The following is a 24,228-nucleotide window of genomic DNA, read 5'->3' as shown; positions in this document are numbered from 1 at the left end:
GTAGTAGTCTATGAGAAACAGTATCAAAAGCTTTGGATAGATGTAGAAACAGGCAGGAGACTAATTTATTGCTATCATGTGATTTTGCGATAGTATTGATGAAGGATGTCAGGGCAGTAGCAGTACTGTGCTTTGGCCAAAAGCCATGTTGTGTGGGGGTCAAGAGATTTTCCTGGAGAATATAATTAAGAAGCTGTTTATGGATACATTTTTCAAGAATTTTAGACAGGGAAGATAACATGGAAATAGGTCTGAAGTTAGAGGGGTCTGTTGCAGAACCAAATTTATGTAATGGAATAAAATAGAATTTTTTCCAGATATCATGCACAGAGCATTCCTTGACAGATCTGTTGATTAATATAAAGATAAGCAAAGCAATAAAATTAGCAGCTAGTTTTAGGAACTGAGGAGGTAAGTTGTCATCTGATGGAGACCAGGTTTTTAGTTTGGTCAGACGTGATTTAATATAGGATGTGAGGACAGGTTTAAGAGAAAAGGTGGTCGAACTAAAGTTGATTGGTGAAGAGGGGTAGGTAGCAGTATCGGTTTTGGTGAGGTTACAGATGGAGTTGATGAAGTGGGAATTTAGAAGCATAGCAGTCTTGGTGGGGGAGCTGTTTGGGATGGGATTAGGGGAAGATGAGCTCCCAGGGTGCAACAACTTATTAACAGATTTCCAGAATTTTGGGGGGTTAGAATGAGGATTAAGTGGTTTATGGAAAATTTTTTGTTTGTCAAGGATGAATTTTTTTTTTGCTTAAATTGCACAGCTGTGTGTATGTGTGAAGTCCAGAAGTGGATTTTGATTTGTTCCATTTTTTCCAGGCACTATCTCTTTTACTAATTAGGGCTCTGGTGTCTTGTGTGAGCCAGGGGGTATATTGAGTTTTAATCCCTAGTTTTCTGATAGGGGCTAGGGAGTTAAGTGTATCTAGGAAAATGTTGTTAAAGGCAAGAACAGCATTCTCCAGGGTTAGATTGTGAAGGAAGGACCAGTCTATTGAAGAGAGTAGTATGTTGGAATTATCCAAGGGAAGGTTGTGGAGGAAGGACCAGTCTATTGAAAAGAGTAGTATGTTGGAAGTATCCAGGGGAAGGTTGTGGAGGAAGGACCAGTCTGTTGAAGAGAGTAGTATGTTGAAAGTATCAGGATCAAAGTTAGAGAGTTTATGGCAGTCCTTGTATTGTTTGGATATGTGTAGTTGAGGTGTATGTCTAAATATGGTGGTGGGATGGTGATCACTGAGTGTGTCAGGTAGAGTAGAGGGATTATGGTACAGATTAGGATTAGAGGTGAGGACCCAGTTAATGGTGGAGCTGTACTTGCTGTGCTTGTTTAGAAGGGTTGGGTTAGAGATCAGTTGGGTGAAGCCAAAGAGGTTTATGGAGGAGTTTGGGCTTTCAGTGGTTAAGGCATTCCAGTCAATATTTGCATCTCCAAAGACAACAGTCTCAAAGGTGATATTAAGGGAGATCCAAGAGAGAACGTGTTCTAAGACAGGGATGTTATTCCCAGGGGGAATGTAGATGGCAGCAATGGCTAACCTTTTGTGAGTGTTTAAATGACAGTTGGCTGTGAGGATTTCATCAGGGTGAAGGGTTAGCTGGTTAAAATATAGGATAGCCACACCTCCACCTTTCTTTTCGATGCGATCATGCCTTAGGATATTGTAACCAGGTAGAAGCATTTCATTATGGGTGGGAGGATGACATAATGGTTAAGGTGTTTACCTTAAAGGCACAAGGTGCAGGGTTTGATTCTCTCATGGGGTAACTGGCTAGGCTTCAAATGGCCCAAAAGGGCAGTTAGCCTAGTACTAAGCTATGAACTATGAACTATGAGCTATTATGTGCTATATGGGGCTTGAGCCAGGTTTCAGAGAGACAAAGGATATCAGGGGTATGTGAAGATACCCAGGCATGGAAAGGGGAGATTTAATTCATGATGCTTTGAATGTTCAAAGAAAGCATAGTTAGGTTCTTAGTGGAAGTAGATGTGGGAATATGGGATGCATTAAGTGTGGTGTTATGTAGTTGAGAGGTGAAGGCTGGATGAGAGGAGCAGTTGTTGGGTCCTGGGTTTGGGTGTATGTTTCTGGATAGTAGGACATTAACTATTAATTTTCTGAGATAAGTGAAGTGGTTATACTGGGAATGTTTTTTAGTTTTTGGTTATAATAGATGAATGGTTATAATGGGTGGTTGTAAAAGTTGAGGTAGGGAGAGGAAGAAGCTTAAGTTTATGTAATGGGGTAGTAGTATACCTAAAGAGAGATGGTGCTATAGGGAAGGAGTGAGTGTGAGTGTGGTTGGTTAGGGGAGAGCTACAACTGGGTGAGAAGAGTTTGAGGGGGAGAGTTCCTATATGAGAGTTTGCTATGGCTATGGTAGCCAGAAAGAGAATAGGAGTGGTTAAGATACAGAGAAAGATGATATTTGTATTAACTGATTCGGGAGCAGACATTATGTGTGTAAAGCATTAAGTTAAGAGGTTATAGAGGTGGATGTTTATGATACAAGTGGGTTGAAGGAGTAATGAGTAAGAGAAATGAATGTGATTGGTAGTCAGTAGTAGGAAGGAAATAGTTGGTGAATGGAGAGTGTTAGTGGAAACTTAGGGGCAGGAGGGGGTGTGGTTAGGGGATAACAGTATAAATCTAATGAAAGCAGGGGTGGGTGAGAATGGGGGTAGGGTACGGGAATGGAGTGAGTCTGAGTATAGTGAGGGTGAACAGAGTGGGTTGCACCACAATGAACACGGCCAGAGTGAGCAGAACAGAACTAATCAGCTGCTGTGGTGGAAAAAAGCAGGTCAGTGCTGTAACACAGTATGACAGACCAGTGAAGGAAGACCCTGTATCGGTCTTGTTTTTAACTCCTATGTGCTAATATACTCTGTGGAAGCCAATCCCTCTATAACATAGGTGTGGGATATGTCTGCAATGTTTAGCCAGTAGTGAATTTCATATAGTGTAATAGTAGGGGAAAACCTCCTTTTGCAAAGATTACAGTAGTACAAATTTCTAAGACTTGTAGGTTGATAAAAAACAAAAGGGGGGAGCTCTAGCATCCGATAACAGTGCACGCTATTTACACAGCACACAGTACAAGGAGAGTCCTTTGAAATATAGCTACAATTTTACTGTTTCAAAGTATGTTAATAACACATACACTGTTGATTGAGTTTTGAACCAGACAGCAGGGGTCAGTCACAGAGTCTTGTAGAGGGCTCTTGATTTGTTGAGGGTTTTTACTTGGTCCCGGGATCAAACGCGCATTCAACAACACACACAGGGGAACTGCAAAAAAGGAAGACATAGAAATTAATGAGCAACCAGCAATAGATTGTAGAAGGAGCGAGTGGGAGAGCTGAGAGAAGAAACAGTAATAGAATAGAGAGAGAAACTTAACCATATAACATCATATAAGATCAAAAGTTTAATCTACATGGCCAGATAAATAGCACTTTTGTATATAGTTCATTAGTTGTATATCATATGTCTGTATATATTAGGATTCAATGATTAATGTTGTTGTTTTCACTGTTGACACATTTCTTTATTGGTGTTATTTGTGCTTTATTCATAAAATATAATAAAGATTTTAGAAAAAAAAAAGAAATCAGTTGCCTTTTACTTATTCTCTCAGATGGTTCAGTAGCTATGATATGAAAACTGAGAAAAGTAAATGTTTTTGTTAATAGCAATCATTTTGGAAGTGTAGTGTTTGTTAACATGACACAGTTAATCAATTCTAGTTTTAGTAACATATTCCTAATAGTATATGAACATTAAACTATCCTTCTCAGTGTTCTTTGCATAAATGCAGATTTTATCACATCATAACTAGGCATTTTTTTAACAAATCTATGTCAAATTGTCAGCTTTTCAAATGGAAAGGAGTAGTTTGTAGTTGTTACCAACAAAGCTTGTGTTTGGCTTTAACTTGCTTAAGTGTAAATGTTTCTGTTGTGTTCTTCCTATTTTTAGCTTTCCTTACCTACATGTCATGGAAATTATTAGTAATATATCCTTAACAAAGTTGCATTTGTGTGCTGTTTGTCTTTGCTTACAAAGGATTGAATTAGCCTTCAGCTTTTGTCCTTTATTACAGGCTTATCCTGAGTTTGTGCTGACCTACCTAGAGGAATTGAATGCAAAAGAAGAGGTGGCCCAGACAGAAAACCACAGTCACTTTGGGGCCTGGGCAACAGCTCATCAGGAAACAGACAGTAGTTCTACAGAAGAGGTCAGTGCACTTAGCTAGAGGCAAGTCATAAATAATACTTTGAAATACATCTTTGAAAGAAATAGAAATTAAGCCGGCCACTTTATCTATGCTTGCATGTCACGTCTTTTGGTTATTTTTTTATGCTGAAAGTTTTAACATAACAGGTAAATCCTTTTTAGCCTGTGTTTCCAAATCCGTATTTGGGTTTCTGATTTATGAAGTAAGCAATAGCAATACAGAAAAACACATGATTTTTTACACTATTTTTTCTGTTTACTTTGTGTGTTGTCAGTGTATGATTTGTGTAAACATTTTGGTTTTTGATTGAACAGCAGATGACAAAAGCTGCCTAAAAAAAAGCACAAAATGATATTTCAAGAGCAATTTAGCATTTCACATGATTATAAATTTGCATGTTAACATTCATTCATGGGGTGAATTAATGACATTTGCAATGGTCAATTACTTAAACAGAAATGGAGCCACATGCTAATATAGAAAAATACATGCCATGATATTTTATATTCTAGGTTTTACAAACTCATGTCAGTAGCTCAGCTGATAAGCAACTTTCAGGACCCTTTGTTGCCCATCAAATGCCTGAAGGCTCCCTAATGGAGAGTTCTGCAGTGACAGTGGCATTGCTGAGGAAACTAGAAGAAAAACACCCTAAGGCCTCTGCTCAAAGGTAAGCTAGTGACAAAACTGATTTTTATTGTTCAATGACATTAGATGTTTTCCTTCAGTTTCATGTAAGATTGATTCCCTAGATATATTGAAATATCTCAAAAGCCCTCTGGCTTACAAACAGATTTTTTTTTTTTTGCACAATTAAAGAAAAAAAAAAGATGATTTCCATAGGAATAATGATGATGCTAAAGCATGTAGTTTAGAAGAACATCCTGATTGCCAAACTCCAACTTACTGATTTTATAAAAGTACTTTGTATTGAAACCTAATAGGAAAAATGCTAGGTAAAGCTATATACCTTGGTAAGTCAAAGAAAATAAAAAGTGTTACTTTAAAGGAAAAAGTACTCCAAATAAATATAGCAGTCCTGAAATGATAAGTGCTATACTGTTGTGGTAATTCTGCATAAATGATTATCTTCTTGATTGTAACTAACACTGATAATTTCTGAATTGTGTGGTATATTTTGTAATATTATAGATGATATCACTATTCATGTTAGCTGTTTATTGCATACATTGAAATGCTGTATTTATAATTCTGATTTCATCTTGATTGTATGTATATCTGTTAAAATTAGTTTAAATCTTTATTTCTGCCATCAGTTGTGTCTTAATTTGTTTAAAATATCTTGCGGGCTCCTTCCCATGGTTAGTGCAATAGCAAAGATTGCCCAGTGTATTCATTAAGATGAAGTACGGCTAAAAACAGAACAATGCCATCAATCCTGCAAATATGGCTAAAAACAGAACAATGCCATCAATCCTGCAAAGATGTAACGTATGTAGTCATAAACATGAGCATTCTCCAGTATGTTTCATTGCATTTTAAAACTGCATGTCATTCCCAGCTGGTCAAAAAAGGAAATCAGCATAAAGCCTCTCCCTGCAGAACTGAAATAAAGTGTTTATACTTCTATGTTTTTTAAAGTTCAGTTTTATTTTACCTGTTGCACTGATTTCCAGATGCAGTATGAATGTACAGTTTTACAATACTGCGCTTCTGTGTTTCTTTGTCTTATGGTGAATTTAGAGTCAAGAGAATTAACCAGAATCCCTCTTTTGCAACACCACCAACAATAACAAAAAAACATAACCATATTAATGTTTGGCAAGCTAAACATTACAAAAATGGTAGTCTGCCAAAGGGTTTGCTGATAGCTGAATTAGCAGAAACAAAAGTTTCTAAACAAGTTCCTATTTCTGGGAAGTGTCACTGCATGTTCTGCACCAATGGAACTGGCAACAATGTAGAACTAGAATTGTTAAGCTGATGTTTATATTACTTTTAAAAAATGTTATTTTGGAGTGTTTTTGTATTGTAGCTTCTTCATTTTTGTCTGACTACTATTTTATACCATTTTAATTAATTATACAGTGGGAAATTGGTGCAATCTCCATTTACTGCTGACAAGTTTACAAGCAATGATTTGAATGTACCACACAAAACGCTGCAGATCTTCATTGTAGAATCTGATTACTGTTTCATCTTCTGAAATTAAGTAAATTAGCACATCCTATTTAATTTCTAATGATTCTTCTATAACAGAAAGGCAGGCCACATATATTTAATGCATGATAATAGTATTATCTTTAAATTCATAGAAAAGGGGAAGCTATTTTCATATGAAAAAAGATGGATTAGTAAGGAAATGTGCTGAAGTAGCTTATTAGTGAACATTTCTATAAAAAGATGGATTGTGATCCATCCTACTGTATAGTTTAAAGCTGAAGTAGATTAATTTGTTTAAGAAATGTTATCAGTAAGGAAACTTTTTTCCAGAAAAAGACAAGCCCAGGAGGTGGTGGCTCTTTACTTAAAAAATATGTAAGATGTATATAACAATGTTTCTCCAAACCAATGCAAATAAATGAAGGTCTCTAATCGAAGGGTTTTTAGTGTTTTCTAGCCAGATGAATATACTGCCCATGGTAGCAGCCATGCCATATATAAAAGAATGAATTGCTATCACAACTAGCAAAGATTTCCATGACAAACACACAAGTAAGCACTGCTATAGGTGTTGCTGCAACAGCATTTAAAATTACATTCACAGTTTTAAGTATAATGTTTGAGATACCCTGGATTATGATGACACTGACTAGTAGAAATGATAGCAGTCAATAATTTTCAATTGACTCCCATTCGTATTTGAAGATTAGGCATTCAAATTACTGACACTGTAGAAATGTGTGTGGTGTCCTCTGACCCACAAGACTGTATGGTCTCAGTTAGAATATTTAGAAATGGTCATGTTCAAGAGGGGTGCAGGTTAGCTTTCCTCAGGCTAAAATGTTGTGTGTGTTTTGTCAAAGGCAATAATGTACAGAAATAGATTTATTGTTTCTTGGTGCATTATGCTTAGTGGTTCAAGGTTGTATTATAGATCAAGATGTTTAAAGCATTGCACAGTGACATAGTACTTCACTCACAGATAATGCATGATGCAGAAGCAGGTAATTTTATAAAGACTGATTGCTTTGTTTATCACTATACAGTTTTAAAGCATGTAATCCATTTTTTTTAGTAATGAACATTTAAAACTCTACTAATGCATATCTTGATAATATTAAGTACTGCTAATTATTCACTTCTTTACTGTGTTTTTTTTTTTTTTTCAAAAAGATAAGAGCAAATTTAGACATGGTAATATGATCTAGTAGTCTAAATAACTGCCCATGAACCCACAGTTGGGTACATGACCACACTAAATTGACAAGAGACTAACTTATCTATTTCCTAGACCAACAGAACAACATGCCATAAAATGTATTTGGAGTTTAATAGAAACTGCATAAAGACATTTCAAGGAACAAAACAGTTAGCAGGCAAACATGCTGTGCAGTGTTCATTGACAGCAGTGTTAAGGACCACTCACTCTTAACCCCATAGAAATAAGAAATGCCCTACACTGCTCACTCATAGCATTAAATACCCGCCCCATCACTGATACTGAAAATGGGGGGGGGGGTATTCTTCCAGCCATAAACCACTCACCAGGCTGAGTAATTTGTAGTCTGTTTACCCCCATTTTTCTTTCCTTTCTGCAACTATACCATTCATCCCATGTATTTTAGGGAATTCTGCAATATATCATTAAATAACACTGAAATGAGAACATTAAAAAGATCCAAATCAACATCATTTACATTTACAGTGTCCTGCCTGTCCCAGTCCTTGTACTTGTCTGCAAATCCTAATATTCTAGATCTAACAAACAAATAGGGCTGTCTGGCCTGCTGTTAATAACTCTTCTAGCAGTTTATAACACTGTGACCTTAGCTCTATCTCTGCAAAAAAACATAGGAATGATAGAAGTCCATACCAGAAGTTTCTGCTGTAAGTTACAAATCCTCAATTATCCATGACAATAATCTATGCTTGGGTACATTGCCTAAATCATTAGCCCCAGGTGTTCTACTATGACTTTAATTCAGCAAACTGGAATCTACAACTCATCCACCAAAGGCTAAAACTGACTCCACAGCTTACTTCAATTTCCTTTCCATATCATCTCCCATTTAGACAAACTAAGATCCAACATTTTTTTTCCAGCCATTAACACAGCTTTACTAGCCTTCCAGAATATGTAAGAATGAACTATAATCAAGATTTTCATATGCTCCAGCAAAACAGTAACAACCATACGAGTAACTGAATCACAATTAAATCATTATTATGTAAGGCCCATACCTTAGATTTCTACCTGCCTCTCCTTTCCTTTTAATAAAATCAATACATTTAGTTTTATGAGCCAAATCTAAGGTCTTGTGAATACAAAGAGAATGAGATGAATACTTACTCTCAGTGGTACTCTGGGATCTTTTTCAAAACTACATTATATTGTCTAGGCTAATCCAGCCTACCATCCCAGAAAATAAAAACTTAATCCATTTTGCATAGGCAATGTTACCTTTCTCCAGGACCAAACCCATGTCACAGGACATAACCAAGAGTTATGTTTCCTCACCAACACCACTTGCTGTCTCTTGATCACTCTTCAACTTCCCAAGCCAAATCAAAATGGACTCATCTGTTACACATAAATTAGAGGATGCAAGACTTTCCAAAGGTTACTAATCCTGAATGCACCCTCAAACAAGCAAAATGACAAGGTAGCCCACAACATATAGAGCCCAACAGTAGCTGAAACCTCATGTAAACCTTGCAGCACAACCATCAACAACTGTCTGCCAAAATGTGTCCTGTTATTGATTGCTAAATTTCTCACACACTCTCTCAACATTTTAATGATCTCCCAGTTAAACGGTGTTTCATAAAATCTTTATCTGCAATGAAGGAGGCCACTTAATGAACAAGGGTCATCTCAACAACTCACCAAGCTCCCACCTGTGTACCATACATCGCACTACTAACACCCCTGATCACATGCTGTACTGTAAAGGTAACTCATTCACAAAACCCTCAAAAGCCAACACAGCAGGTATATAAGACTTCCCAACAGACTTAGCCCATGACTGCTGACTTAACCGTTATGCTATAACTTAACAGTCTCATAAGCCTCCTATGCTACTCCTGCTGCTGGTCGATCTTCTGCCTCTGGAGCTATGGCCTGAAATCTCTAGAATTGAAAAATGAGACAAACAGCACATTCAATCTTCCTGGAATTTACCTAGCAGAGAAAAACATGTTAATATTAAAGGAATGTAAAACCAAATTCCTCAACAACAGTTGCACCATGTTAGATTTTGAGGACTTTTTAACAGAACCACAGCTTCATTATCTGAATGAAAAACTTTCCTCTTATTGCACGACTCACTTTGTATTAACTCCAGAAACATAATATCTCCTCCTTTCCAAAGACCAGTTCTGTGATCAAGTTGCAACATACTACTTACCGTTAAAGTAAGCTCATATCCCTAAGCCACCTGCTGCATCTGTATACAGCTCTCTCTAGATGTCTAAATCCTCCTTAACTCTTTAAGTCATCCCGACTCTGTGATGCATTTTTCTTTCCACCCCTTAACAGATTCAACAAAGTCTTGCTAAATTCTCTTCCCGGTTTATCACTCTGCATGCAGAATTCAACAACGCAGGTATCTCCATCACCTCCTTGACCCTGACTTTAGACTTTCTCAGCATACTTCCAGTTTCATAGGTTCAAAGGTAAATACTACACTATAAGTCTGCAGATGATTATAAGCCTAGGCAATAGCCAGAGGTAAGAATCAGACCTTGTACTTAGTACCTGTGAGGTAAAGATTTTGACCATTATGCTAAACCATTCCTTTTATTAAGCAATTTACCCAACTTGTCCTCCAGCAAATGAAAAAGGAGAGTCCAGTGAATACTTCTTATGTGGGGGCTACAGCCCCACACCCTTGCTAATTATATATACTAACTCTGACGCTACACTACAGAAGGAAATGGCAAGTTTAATTATAGCTAACTTACTGGTAAGTAAGTGCTCAACTCAGCTTCCTTGATGTTGGCCAACTGTCATCATTCAACGTATAGTTTTTATGGTGATTTGGCCTTTCAATTAAGTTTTGGTTTGATGGTTAGCCTTTGACAAACAGATTTTCAATGAATGTGCTTTTCGACAGCTAACCATAGACTTTATTAACTCTTGGGCTGTTTTTTTTATTTTATTTTATTTTTTTTTTGCTGAAGCCATTGTCTGACTCTGCTATTAAAATACCATAAATTACACGAATACCAGGCCACATAAAATCCAAGTATCTTTTATTACAGTAACCAGATTGAGCACTTTCGGCTACAACATATAGCCTTCATCAGAATAAACTTCCCTTCTAAACATCCTCATTTTTATAAAGACTGTGAGCCAATCACAAATACAAAGCAATCACCATACTAATAACCAATTACATTGTTCTTTTATATATAAAGAATTTTATTATTTTGGATAGTAGATTTTGTTAAAGGGAATTGTTTGAGCAAGGGGGTTGTATACTTAGCAGTCTGTAATTCATGTTCAGGATGTTATGTGGGCAAGACCCAGCGAGCTCTTAGGAATAGAATGTATGAACATGGAAATGACATTAAAAACAAAAAGGCAACTAGTTCACTATGTAAACACTCTATGGCCTGTTCCCATTTCAACAAGTTTTTATTTGGTATCTTGGAGCAGGTTAAGCCTAATCCCAGGGGGAGGGGGTGTGGGTGATTGGAAAAATCTGTTAAAGAAGAGAGAAGCTCAGTGGCAATTTAAAACAGCAGCTATGTTCCCCCCTGGTTTAAATGAAAACATTTCAATAGCCCCTGTGTTGCAGGAGAGAGCTCATAAAATATAAGAGTACAACACATATAAGAATATATATATATATATATATATATATATATATATATATATATATATATATATATATATATATACATTGTTTTATACATACTAGGTTGTAACACCAAGTTCTAATATTTTATTCACAATAAATTGGGTTAGTATTTTAAAGTTTTATAAGAACAAGTGGATATATGTTTTAGACAAAGTGTAATTAATGTTTTAGAATGTAATTGGTTATTAGTATGGTAATTGCTTTGTATTTGTGATTGGCTCACAGTCTTCATAAAAATGAGAATGTTTAGAATCTTTACTTCCACTCCCTGCCTAGGGTACACCAACCTGCTAGCCTATAAACTGGAAGCCAACCTCCTAGAAAAGTGTACATCTCCCTCACAGTGATCTGAACTGATTCCAGGCCACCAGGATTGTTGATTTCACCACTTAACAGGATTGATGATTAGCACATCAAGTGGTTGATCTTTAACATGTCTTCCAGTTGGGCCTGTCAGTCCCCATGCAATACAGAGCCAAACTTGAATGAATACGTTAGCATATCAGGAGAACAAGGATCCCAGCCCTTGAGAACCTCTTCCCCAAGGTATGTAGTGCCAAATCATAACCACCAGCACCATGCCATCATTTAGAGACTGCTTGTGTTTTTAACTTTTTTTTTGTGTGTGTGTGTATATGTTTGTGACAGAGAAGGGGACCATTGCAGAGAAGGCTACTAAACCCTTTTCTAAACTTTTAGCCAGTATTACCAAGTGTTGAATTCACTTCTGGCTTTACCAATTGCCACTGACCTTCCCCCAACTCCTAAGGCTACACTACAATGATGGAAAGTGATACCACTGTCCTAGATAGCACTAAATCTTCACTTTATTCTGTTTGTATCTGTTTCCCACCTTTACTACTTGAGTCCTGCATTAAAGCCAAAGCCAGCTGACACAGACATATCTCAGTGCCATCATCACAACTTACAATCATCAGACCAAATGTTTAGCTACAACCTATACTAAAATCCATAACTATGTTATGCTTCCACAACTTTTACCCATCAGATTTACCTAGCTACCTACCCAGTTCACAGCACTTACCTTTGCTCCAATGCTTGACCCATTACTGGCCTTGCACTGGTTTGTCAGTTACTAGGATGTTGGCAAATGCATCTTTCTGACTAGCACCTGTGCCAATGAGACTGAAACCTGACACTTCCACCTTTAAATAATTACATGTTCCCTTCTTTGCTTTTCATTCTAAAGCTACCTCACTTCCTTTTCCTACCTACTCCACCACCACCACCAACTACTGCATAACTCCTGTGAACCAAACTCTCCTTCAGTACAACTGCATTCAGACTCTAACGTTCTGGACAGGAGTTCACAGACATCATCATCTGCCTGAGCAAATACTTATTGTGTCCGTAAGATTGTATCTAAAATACAATGCTAATGGGGGCAATGAAAAAATACCATGTATATATTAAAATGACTTAGAGCTTCTTTTACATTTACAAGCTAAATTATGGCATAGCATTGCCAACATTAATCTCTTATCTTCATGCTACTCTTCTTATCTATCATTACCTAAATGCTTCACATAAAATGGACTCATGCCCTTCACTAAATGCTCAAAATAAGAAATCAGGCAATAATAAGAAAGTCATTTTAAGACATGAAGAAAATGTAAAGTGGTTATTTTATCTAGACTGTGCAAAAGACTGTTGTGGTGTTATAGGTGACAGCCTTGTATGGGCAGTTTACACAGGATTACTGATACTCATTAAAATACTGCAAGACCAATAAAGTAATGCTTTCAAAACAGCCAGCAAGTGTTGTAAAGTTAAGCCAGATATTTGAACTTTACTGTTAGAGAATATGTACTCAAAAGACATTACCTCATATGTGCAACTGAAGTTTTGTTTTTCATTATTTTTAAAAAATCTTTATTAAACATGTCATTTTTAAGTTTAGCCACTATGCCATTTAGTGTGGCTTTTGCTCTGGTGCCTCTTTTCTGTCCTTTGCAAAATTAAGCTGGTGTATACTTTCACATATGGATATTAATGAAAGGTTGCAAAATTAAAACTGAGATAATTTGTATTTAATACTGTTTGATTTATAAAACATGTTTGCAAAAATATGCTCTACCCTAACTGAAAGCAGCTCAGAAGCCATTTACTTCATTGATTTGAAGCCATCATCCAACAAACCTGTGCAGACGTTATATAACCTTTGATTCAGTATTTCATTTCCCATCTGGGGTGCTTTGTCTGTGGAGTCTACATGCCTTCTCTATGTCTACTTTTTTTTTTATTTGATAGCTTCATTTTCCTACCATATCTCAAAAATCATACTGAAGATGAATTGGTGATCCTCTAAACTGTCTATTTAGGATTAGATTTTTGGGCTTTAGCCACTCTGGTTGATGGTGTAAGCCCTGGCTTTATATGCTACTGAATAGGCTATTAGAAAACATATGAATAAATGAATGAATGAAGGAACTGGATTTCTGCATATTCGAAATGATCCTATCAACCTTAGGAAGCATGTCTGTTTCCTTTCATTTGTACACTGCTAATTTCTCTTTCCTCCATCTTTGAAGCTGCCTTATCAATATATTTAATTTCTAAAAATGTGTCTTTTCAGATGTGATATTCTGTTAGTTCAGCTAATCCATCTCTAAATATGTAAGTTTGATGTTAATGTGCTCTAGTTAGATTTTTTCAAGATGATATGTGTAGAAGGGTCATAAAACTCTGGTCTGTCATGTATACTTACAGGACATTAAACCTGTAATGAAGATGATATCAATCCCCCAATTGTTTTCTCAGTTCTTACAATAAAGTTGGGGTCTCTCATTTAACTCTCAACTTTACTTAAGTATTCAGATTGATGAAGAGATTTTATGGGCAAGTCACTCCAGAGCACTTTCAGTTGATGTGAAAATGTTGATAACTATTCGCACAAAGACAACAAACTATTGCCTCCTCCACGAAGTGAAGTGTTTTATAAGTTTGGTTGTTCTGTCAAATCAACACAGAAATAAAAATTCTGATCCAGAATCTATATGTATAATGCCCTTTTCCCTAAATAGTACTTTATTGCAATAAGGCAGTCTAGAGAGCATTGTAGAGGCTTGCCCGTAGAAAAGTATCATTTCTCATTTTTCATCTCTAAGTCAGATTACTGTGAATAAGGTTTTGCATATTATGCCAGATCCTGAAATAGTTCCGACTCCAGCTAATAACAGTAAGTAAATTGTTTTAACCCATGCAGTACCTTCACACATTTCTTTTGCAGCTGAATATGCAGAGACTGAAGAAATAAAAGGTAATAGCTGAGCATTTCACTGTCTCCTTCTGAAACCTCACAGTAAGTTGATGGCATCTAGTCATGGTAAAGGCTTCATCAGTACCATTGCTTATTATTTTGTCACAGGAGGGTTTTCCTTCTGGAAGTATTGGGAATTAGCTCTAAATGTCGCTTCATCTTTTCCTACCAGCCATTTTAGAAGGGTATAGTCCAATAATTGTTTAACTGCATATCCAGAATCTTTACAATTATTGCTTGTTGTCATGTACCTTTTATATTAGCAGATTCATGCAGTGCCATTTTGGGGAAAAATGTTGTTGCAGATGTCTTTGAGAACTTGAGAGTCAACTATTGGCATAATTTTATGTGCACAGTCTTTTTTCAGATGTTGAATAGATATTGAATATGATGAATACTTTGTCCTTGTCATCTGGGTCTCTAAAAATGCCACTTCAGAATTAAGGGTATCTGAGACAAAAACAATTAATTGAAAGTCTTCCCTGGAATGAATACATCAAGTGCTACAATAAGATCTGCTATCATAAGATTGTTCTCAGAGGAAGACAACAATGTGAGCTTCATTTTTTTCCTCTTTAGCTTTTCTTCTTCACTTGCTGAAATTTTGCCAGGAAAACCAACGTGTCTTGCAATGAAATTTCATTTGTGTATTTCATTTTGTTATTTGTAAAAAAATGTTATTTGCTAAAAAAAAATATTATCTACTTCACCACAAAAACATACTTTAATAAAAACAACATTTCTCATTCGCTCTCTTTCTTATTTTTTCACAAGATCTACACTGTAGGTTCACCTTGGATTTTCTTGACAGGGAAATAAAAAATAATCATAATTAGGTGCTGCCAAATGTAAGTGCACACACAAAAAATAAACAAAACAAAGTAAAGCTTAAAAAAAAAAAAAACAAAGAAAATCTGGAAAAAAACGATGTTCCACTAAGAAACATTACTCAGAACGTTTCATGTTAAAGTTAATATTTTGCTAATGTGGACAAGAGAAGGAGAATCAGGGGGAAACTGCTAGTGAATTCAGATGCAGACTTACAAAAAAATCTCAGCAAGAAATACTATCTACTGCCCTAAACAATGTGTCTGAATGCAACGATTGTTATCTAATACTGGAAAAAACAGAAAATAACTATAATTAACAAAGCACTTCAAGAACTGAGAGTCAGTCAGTCCAAAATAAATACAGAAAAAGAAAAATGTTCAAGAAAGAAATAATGTTTAGTTGTATGCAAATTAGTAATATAGTTAAAGTCTGCATGATGGTAATGTGGATAAAGAAATGGTAACATAAAAACAATAATCAGCTAAAATGTAAAGGAATAAACAACTGAGTCTCAATTTCAAAACCAAAAAAGTTCCAGCAAGAAACTCGTGAGCATTTTATAGCTCCTTAACAAAAATGTGCTTAATTCAAAAAAAACAAAAAAACACCTCACAAACTGTTGCTTCATACATTTGGATTACAGTGCAGTTATTACTCAAATTTGATATATGATTAGATTATGTTGTTTGAAATGAAAAAAAAATCAAACTACATATGAGAAATGAAAACATTTCAGACAATCAAATTATAAAACCTACAAAATATCACAAATAGAAAAGATCACTAAAAGAAAAAAAATCCTTCTGCTATCTGTAAACCAAAACCGTAGCACAACATAGTTTTGTTAAAATAGTGGCAGTGCTGCAGAAAGGTGCTTTCTACTATAAGGTGTAAAGTTAGGGATAGGGGCAAATGTAAGCTTAGGGTTAGAGTTAGAGTTAGCACATATTAGTAAGGATGGTTTGGGTGTTTTGCCTCCTGCACCACCTTATTAATGCAGGCCAGCCCTAACCCTGTACCTGTCCTGCCACTAACTCCACCCCCAACCCTACATCTTACCTTACCTTAGAAAAAAACATTTTCATAACAATACCACTACGCATGACAGGTTGTACATATATTATATACACACAACACTAAATCTATCCCCTTACCTACCCCTTACTTTAACCTGAAAATACTCCCACACACATGCCCTTCCCCTAATGTCTAAACTTTCACTATATCCAATACTTAAGACATTAATATCCAAAACCTTACTGCAATACACCTTCATCCTTTTGACATTTACTACCCTTGACAATAAGAAGGCTTGATCATTCATACAATAGAACAAATTTCCACATTTCATTCTTTCAAACAAATGGCAATTTGATGAAGTGTACATCATTAAACTATGGGTATTTATATAAATATATAACTGTATAAATATATATGTCTGACACCCAAATTATTTAGTTACAGGGTCACTTCAACATGTTGTTTTATAGAGAGAACTACAAAATACAGTCCAGTTATTAAGGTAGGGCTGGGGATATTTCTTCAAGCTAATGGAGAAGTACAGAATCAGGAAATTAATAATAAAAAGTTCTTCAATGAACATACATGAAATAGGGCATATTACATCTAAATTACATGAATGGTGGAGCTCAGGCAGCTTTAACTATAATACAATGCGAGTGGTTTATTTAGCTTGCTGTGGCTCTTGGAGTTTATTTTACATAGGAAAAACTGAGAATTTACTTAAAAATAGGATTTACCAGCACATTTGTAGTATTAACAAAAATGATGATGAAATCCCATGGGTAAATTTTTGTTCCTAGTATGGGATTGAGTAGACATTCCTATGGGAGGAAGACTATAAAAGATTTTGAATACAGAGAGCTTTTTTGGCAAACTAGAACCAATACAACAGTCCTCCAGGGTTAAATGAGAGTAGGTCTATTTCTTGTGTACATCCAAAAACCTTCCCCTGCACGGAAGCTATTGCACGGCTAAAATAATTATGAATTCACCAAAAATGAAGCCAGCAACTGGGAGCTGTGAAAACCAATTTAATTGGTAAAGAATTCCAATAAACAGACCGGTTTTGGCTATGGTTTTTACCTAGCCTTCATCAGTGTGATGAAGGCTAGGTAAAAACCATAGCTGAAACCGGTCTGTTTATTGGAATTCTTTACCAATTAAATTGGTTTTCACAGCTCCCAGTTGCTGGCTATTTCTTGTGTACTCAAAAATAGAACAACAAATGTATTATATTTATGAACTGTGGTAGTATTGTGAAAGTATTTTTATAATTTATTTACATTTTAAGGTGCAATATGTCTTGGTGTACTTTTGAAGTCACATTTTTTCAGCTCAATTAAAATACTTTATTGATGATGTGACAATGGGATCCTTTAAAATGGGAGTGTTTTTTGTTATAGAACGATTCTGAAGAACTCCATGTTAATTAAGATATTTTATTTTGTAATAAAATATTTATGGTTTTAATTGTATGCAGTTTGTCTGGTGGTTTACTGTGTTCCTGAATTAACAGCTTGCTTGGATGTCTGTTATGTCTTCCATGACCTACAAATGAGACCTGTCAGACTGCTGGGCCTATAGTTTCTGGGGTTAGTACAAGGGTTACCTTTGTGGAGCAGCATGACCAGTGCTGTGCCACTTACTTCCAGGATGGAGCATGTAGTCAGACTCAGGTTAAGTAGCTTATGAAGAGGTTACTCCAGGTTATGTTTGGTACTATTTTATCAAACAGCATGGTATGTTATTTGGTCCCATGAAGGAAGTGTTCTTAGTTTTGAGCAACACATTCAGTACATGTTCATTAGTGATGATGGAAGGATTTAAGAGCTACAAGGACCATACAACTTTGGGTAATCAATTCTGGAGTGAAATGTGCACTAAATTAATTTGCTAGAATTTATACAATGTCTGCCAGGTCTAGGTAATATTTACTATTTAGTATGAGTTCTGTAAATTGCTGAGTAGTATTTCTTAGTTTTCTTATATAACTAAAAAGGACTTGTAATTGTCCTTGGCTTTTGATGCCATTCTGAATTCAAGAGCTGGATCTAATAGTCTTCTCAAATACTATTTATTAATGTAGATAGACCACCTAGATGTTTTGCTTTTAAATTTTCCATTATATTTTGATCTGGATGGAACTGACAATTCTATACATTTATTTATGTGGGTATAAAACTCTTTGGCAAATCTATTTACTGAAGTAATGTCTAGGGTGGTACTGTTATAAGTGAATTTCAAAACTTCTTCAGAGAATTTGAGGTGGTTGTGCACTTAAAGTCTTTGAATTCTAATATTTTGGTTTCAAGAAGTTTAGACAGTTTGAGGGAAAATGTTATTAGCTTATGGTTTGACTTAGTCAGAAAGGGAGTTACTAAAGGAGGCATGCATGATGATGCCACCTTTGTGGCAGCTCAAGAATGTCTCTGATCTCTGTACATGGTAAAAACACCAGACATAATTATTGCAGGAACAACCACATACATTTATTAAATGTATTAATAATAAAATCTCTGTTAGCTTTGAACTGACACCATTACAACCATGTGGTTGTTACCAGGTGGCATGCCATAAAGCCCTCACAAATGGCCTTTAATTGATTTTATTATAATAACCATAAACTACAAATCCTGCCACTTCCTGTACAGTGTTGTTATGAACGGAATTCTTGGTTATCAATAGCAAACAAGGTAAAAAGGGGAGAGAATGTGAACAAAAAGAGGGGAGCTGATGCCATGAAGACCCACCCTTAGGAGAGGATAGGGAGGAGGAAGGGCTTGTATGCTGTTGGTGAAGTGACCATTGAGGTGAAGCCAACAACTGATATGTCATGGTTTAAGCTATTGAAATCTTGCGAATAGCGTGAGACAATACATCTTGTTCTGCCTTGCAAGACTACATTGTTTCTGGATGGCATTCCCAATAAAAACACCAGACATGATTGTTGAAGAAGCAACCAAATAAATGTATTAATAATAAAATCTTTGGTAACTTTCAACTGTGTATATACTGGAAACTCTAAACAACATTGCAACTTATAAATCTCACTCTCACCAATACAATAAAGGGCCTGTTATCAAATTGCATAACATAAAGTCTTCCTGACTAGCATTTAATTGATTTAATTACAATTACCATAAACCATAAATCCTGCCACTGCCTGTGCAGTACTGTTATGAACTGATTTCTTGGTTATAAATAGCAAACAAGGTAAAAGGGGGGGTGAGAGAGGGTCTGTGGGCATGAAGAGAACCACCCACCAGGCTACTCAGCCTGTTCTCCCTTTTTCACTAATTCTTTTAATGCACTGTGATAATTAGCTAACACATTTGAGCTTGGTACTTCAAGGCTAAATTATTAATAAATATCCCATTGGAATACTCACTTTAAAATGTTTGCTAAAACTTGCTAACTGAGGGTTTGAAAGTCTCCCTTTAAAAACAAACTTAAATTTACATTGAATAAATCCTACAGGTGGATCCTATTTTTTAAATCAAATGGTGTCCTGACTGTATAGCTCTAGATGCTCCAGTACACCAATTCCTAATAATGAACATGCTCTTGCTACCCTGTGGTTGACAAAACTTCTGGCCTTTTCTAATGCTCTTTCATTCGAGGCTCCTGCCCAGCATAGTCTGGGCATAGTTGCTGACCATACTATGAATAAGTGGCGTAAGTATGTCTCCTTATCGATATATCAGGTACAATGTAGTATATGAGTTGTTTTTAAGAGTAAAACCCAAATCATTCCCCGTAAAATGACGGCTGATAGTTTCCAGATTTCTTCTCTCTCCCACAGTCTGAGACAGGTAGCTAAAAACTTGACTCCAACACAAACCAGGGAAACCTCTCCACCATACCTAAAATTCTTTACAGTCTAGTCCAAGGTTTGTGCCATTAAGACAAACTGAGGCACTGATAAGAGCTTGAGAAATAAATGAATGCCCAAAAATAACAATGGTCCTAGAACCTAAAACCAAAATAAAATATTTTTTATAAATTAATTGAAGTTGATGAATTTATCTTAAAAAAGCATTAGAGGATCACCTACCTAACCTTTTGAGAACTTCAGAAGAGTGACCTGAGGCAGCCAAGTCAGATGTTCCACAAATCCTGAAAGCATGAGAACTAATAAGGGGTGGAAGAAATCCTTAAGCAAATTAAAACTTAATTGAGCTGGATGACATTACAGCCTTCTAAGCTGCTGAATAGAGATTTATTGCTGCTTGGATGAGGGCTTAGCTCTTTAAGTGCTCTACCCCAAGAAAACAGACATGTAAGAGGATCTGAGCTTCTCTCTTGTGTGACTTGGTGGCTATGAACTAACTAATCTAATGATCCAAATTAGAACAGACTGATTAATAAATATTACTTCTGAATACTTCAGCTTTCCAATTAATTCACTGATTCTGAAGGCTCCAAAGTGTAGCCCAAAAAACAGGGTGGCCCAGAGGCAGTAATTACAGTGTGATGCAGATGTAGCTTATAAACTGATCAAAAAAGATTTTAGCAGTTCTAGACATATTAGGGTTTTCTTGTCATCTCATCATTTTACCATTCTGGCAATTAGCCAGCGCTTGATGATGTCAGGAATTTGGAAAAATCTGGGAAATAAACTTAAAGCTGCTAGGTGAATTATAAATGTAGTTGAATTCAGTACTCTATGTTTGCAGGGTTTAAAGTAATATAAAATAATCTGAAGGGACAACCTAGACTGTAGAAGAATTGGAAAAATTGTTTTATAGTTGTTATGTATGCTCTCTTGATATTTTTGGTGCATGAGTTCCAAAACCATCTTCAACCTTCTCCAATCATGCAAAAAATTTCTGGAATAGGAGTGGGAAGCAAGTCAAATGGTTTCAAGCTTCTTTTTAACTGATGATCCTGTAATCGAGAAATTGCATCTGTTTGTTTTTGGATCCACTAATGTGTTTTGTTGTAAAGGACATATTGATCTTCAAGGTGGTGAGAACCAGTAATCTGAAGACAAAACTGACCCAAAAATTCTTTGAAGATTTTTTGAACAGTATTTCAACTTCTGCTTTCTTGTCACATCTAAAAACTACATATTTGTTACCGAACTGGTCTTGCCATATTTGCATGGAATCCTATATGGGGAAAGTATTTAAAAATATGATTTCCCTTCTCCTGGTAGGGGGCCAGTTTTTGGCCATGGCTCAAAAAAGCATAGCCTCCGATGCCAAATTTACCAGAAGCATCAGTAAACAATTGGAGGTTTTCATTAGATACCAAATTGTCATGGCAAAAGGAGGTGCCAGTGAGTCGCTGCAGAAAATACAACCGCAGTCTGAGGTAATCTCTTATCCTGCTGTTATCCCTGACCCTGTGGTGTTTCTGTGGCCTAAACACAGTAGGTCTGCCATAGACCTAGTGAATGATCTTCTGGGTGCTAATACCCAGCAAGCAAAACTGATGAGACATAGCACTCCATAACCTATCTAACAGTAACTCTTTTACTAGCTAAAAAAAAATGATCAAATTCAAAACTTTCTTAATCTTGTCTTCTGGAAAAAAAGCAGTTGTGTGTGGCATCTGTTGTGATACCCAAAAATATTAAAAGCTTGACTGGGCCTTGTGGTTTATTCTCTGCTAAGGGAACACCTAATGTATTGCACAGCCTTTTGTAAGCCTGAAGTTTCTTCTTTGTATGTGTTTCACTATCATAGCTTCATAGGGTCATAGGTGTGTACTAGGATAATGGCCCTGGACCCTTTACAAGCCTAGCCCATAGACGTGCCTTGGCATTGTGCCACACAACATTAGTTTCCAGTGCCTCTATCAAGTAGAGCCACCATCCAATCATTAAGATTTCTTTTGAAGAGGGGCATTGAGGTGCTCTGCTTGACATGTATGAGAAGTCTGTTCCAGAGCATGCCCAGTCTCTGGATTTTGAACTGTCCCTCCAGCATGTTCTTTTGATTGAGGTAATGAGGTTGAGGTCTCTGGAGCATTTGGTGCAGAGGGATTGGGATTTCTTTAGATGTAGCTTTTCTAACAGAGCTGGGTTAGACATGGCTTTGTAAGTCAAGCAGAGATCATCTCTTAGTAGATGATATGAGACTGAGAATAGCTGGAGTTTTTTTGAGTCTGTCCATGTAGGACATGTGTTTATGGTCTATGATCCTCTTTGTGAGGTACTTTTGTGGCCTCTCCAGCTGTTGCAGGTGTCTATTGAGGTGCATGCCAAATGGGGCGTTATACTCTATGATTGGTCTAATGAGGGAAGAGCAGAGAGAAATGATGACCTCTTTCTTCCTGGATGCAAAACCTTTGGTAATGTGATGTGCCACATAGATGGACTTTCTGACCGCAGTGGCAATGGGGTGGTCGAAGGAGAGTTTACTGTCAACCTGTGTCCCCAGATCTCTTATAATGCCTTCAGTGTTGAGTGGGCTCCCATTGATGTGGTTATTAGTGGGAACTGAGTTTTTCCCAAAGGGGATGACAATGCATTTTTTGTAATTAAGCTTAAGGCCATGGTTTCAACACCAGTCATTGGTCTCAGTGAGGCCTTTATGTAGGATGTCTGCATCACTTGAGATGTTAATAATGGCTCCCAGCTTCCAGTCATCTGTGAACCTGGTCAGTCAGAGTCCCTCTGTTTTTGGCCTGGACTTCTGAGAAGTAGATGCCAAACAGGAGAGGACCCAGGACCGATCCCTGTGGGACTCCACTTGTGAATGTTCGGCAGTCTGACTTGGAGTCTGCTACTTTCACACTGTGGGTTCTGTCTGTGAGCCAGTTTGCAACCTACCTAATGATGTAGGGATTGATGCCTAGTTTGGTGAGTTTATCAATAATTCCTGAGTGAAGAATGGTATCAAAAGCCTTGGCCAAGTCAAGGTAGGCTGTATGAACTGCCTTACCCTCATCCACCGCTCTGGTGACTGACTCAAAGAAGTCAACCAGGTTGAGCAGGCATGATCTACCTTTCACAAAACCAAATTGCATGGGATCTAGAGTTTGGAAATTCCATATATCCTTGTTAATTAGGTCCATGATGTTGTGCTCCATAGCCTTACATATCAGACTCATCAGGCTAATGGGGGGATGATTTCCAGGGTCTGTAGTTGCTCCTCCTTTATGAAGAGGGATGACTGTAGCAGTGCGCCATTCAGTAGGGACAAAGCCTGAGGTGAGGCTGTGAGTGAACAGGGCACACAGATGTGGTCCCAGTTCACTTTATAATTCATGTAGAACATAGCCAGGGATATTGTCGGGTCCCATGGAAGCTGTATTCTTGGCCTTGGACAAGCCAGCTTTAACCTGTACTGCAGTAATGCTGGGTGCCTGTCATTCTTCCTGTATTGAGATTGGTCCTTTAGGGGGGGTAGAGAGGGGTAAAGTTGTTACTGAATCTGTCGGACAGTATGTTGGCAATATCTGTTGGCTCAGAGTATAGGAGGTACCACTGTAAAGGTAACTCAGAACAAATCTGGGTATTGCCATGGAGATTCTTGATATAACTAGAACAATTAAAAAATTTTTCAAGGTATTGAATCCCAAGGAAGGTGGGATTAACCTGTTTCCAACACCACAATAACATCTTGCTGAAACTATTGAATGCATAACAAGCCATTGAATACCCCGTTAGCATAGCTGTGTCAAAAAAGTACAAGACATTGATTTCCATTCCTAGATTATTACAATCCTGAGGTCAGATAGGTAGCAAGTGGAATACAGATTGTATGTTGATGTTTGCCAATCAAGGGTCTATGATTGGTTTTATGATGGATACTGCATTTTCCAGAGAAAAATATAGAACTCATGAGTCTTTTCCATCTATCCCATCATTAACCAGAAATCCTGCTGGTTGTTACAGACAATAAATTA

At 36.7% G+C, this 24,228-nt stretch overlaps 1 protein-coding gene across 1 annotated transcript in view; it reads left to right on the top strand.

Moving 5' to 3' along the window:
- Nucleotides 1–4,003: 4,003 nt before the first annotated feature.
- LOC122791428 (doublecortin domain-containing protein 1-like) overlaps nucleotides 4,004–24,228 on the top strand; it is an 834,996-nt gene continuing 814,771 nt past the window's right edge. Inside the window, exons 1-3 of the mRNA XM_044059169.1 lie at nucleotides 4,004–4,021; nucleotides 4,114–4,248; nucleotides 4,761–4,918. Of these exons, the coding sequence (XP_043915104.1) occupies nucleotides 4,004–4,021; nucleotides 4,114–4,248; nucleotides 4,761–4,918 (311 nt within the window). The remainder of the gene's footprint in view (nucleotides 4,022–4,113; nucleotides 4,249–4,760; nucleotides 4,919–24,228) is intronic.

The sequence above is a fragment of the Protopterus annectens genome, chromosome 17.part0 (genome assembly GCF_019279795.1).
Source record: "Protopterus annectens isolate FY-2018-M chromosome 17.part0, PAN1.0, whole genome shotgun sequence".
NCBI classification, from domain to species: domain Eukaryota; kingdom Metazoa; phylum Chordata; order Ceratodontiformes; family Protopteridae; genus Protopterus; species Protopterus annectens.
The sequence above is the reverse complement of the archived record's forward strand: the minus strand, read 5'-3'. Positions and strand labels throughout refer to the sequence as shown.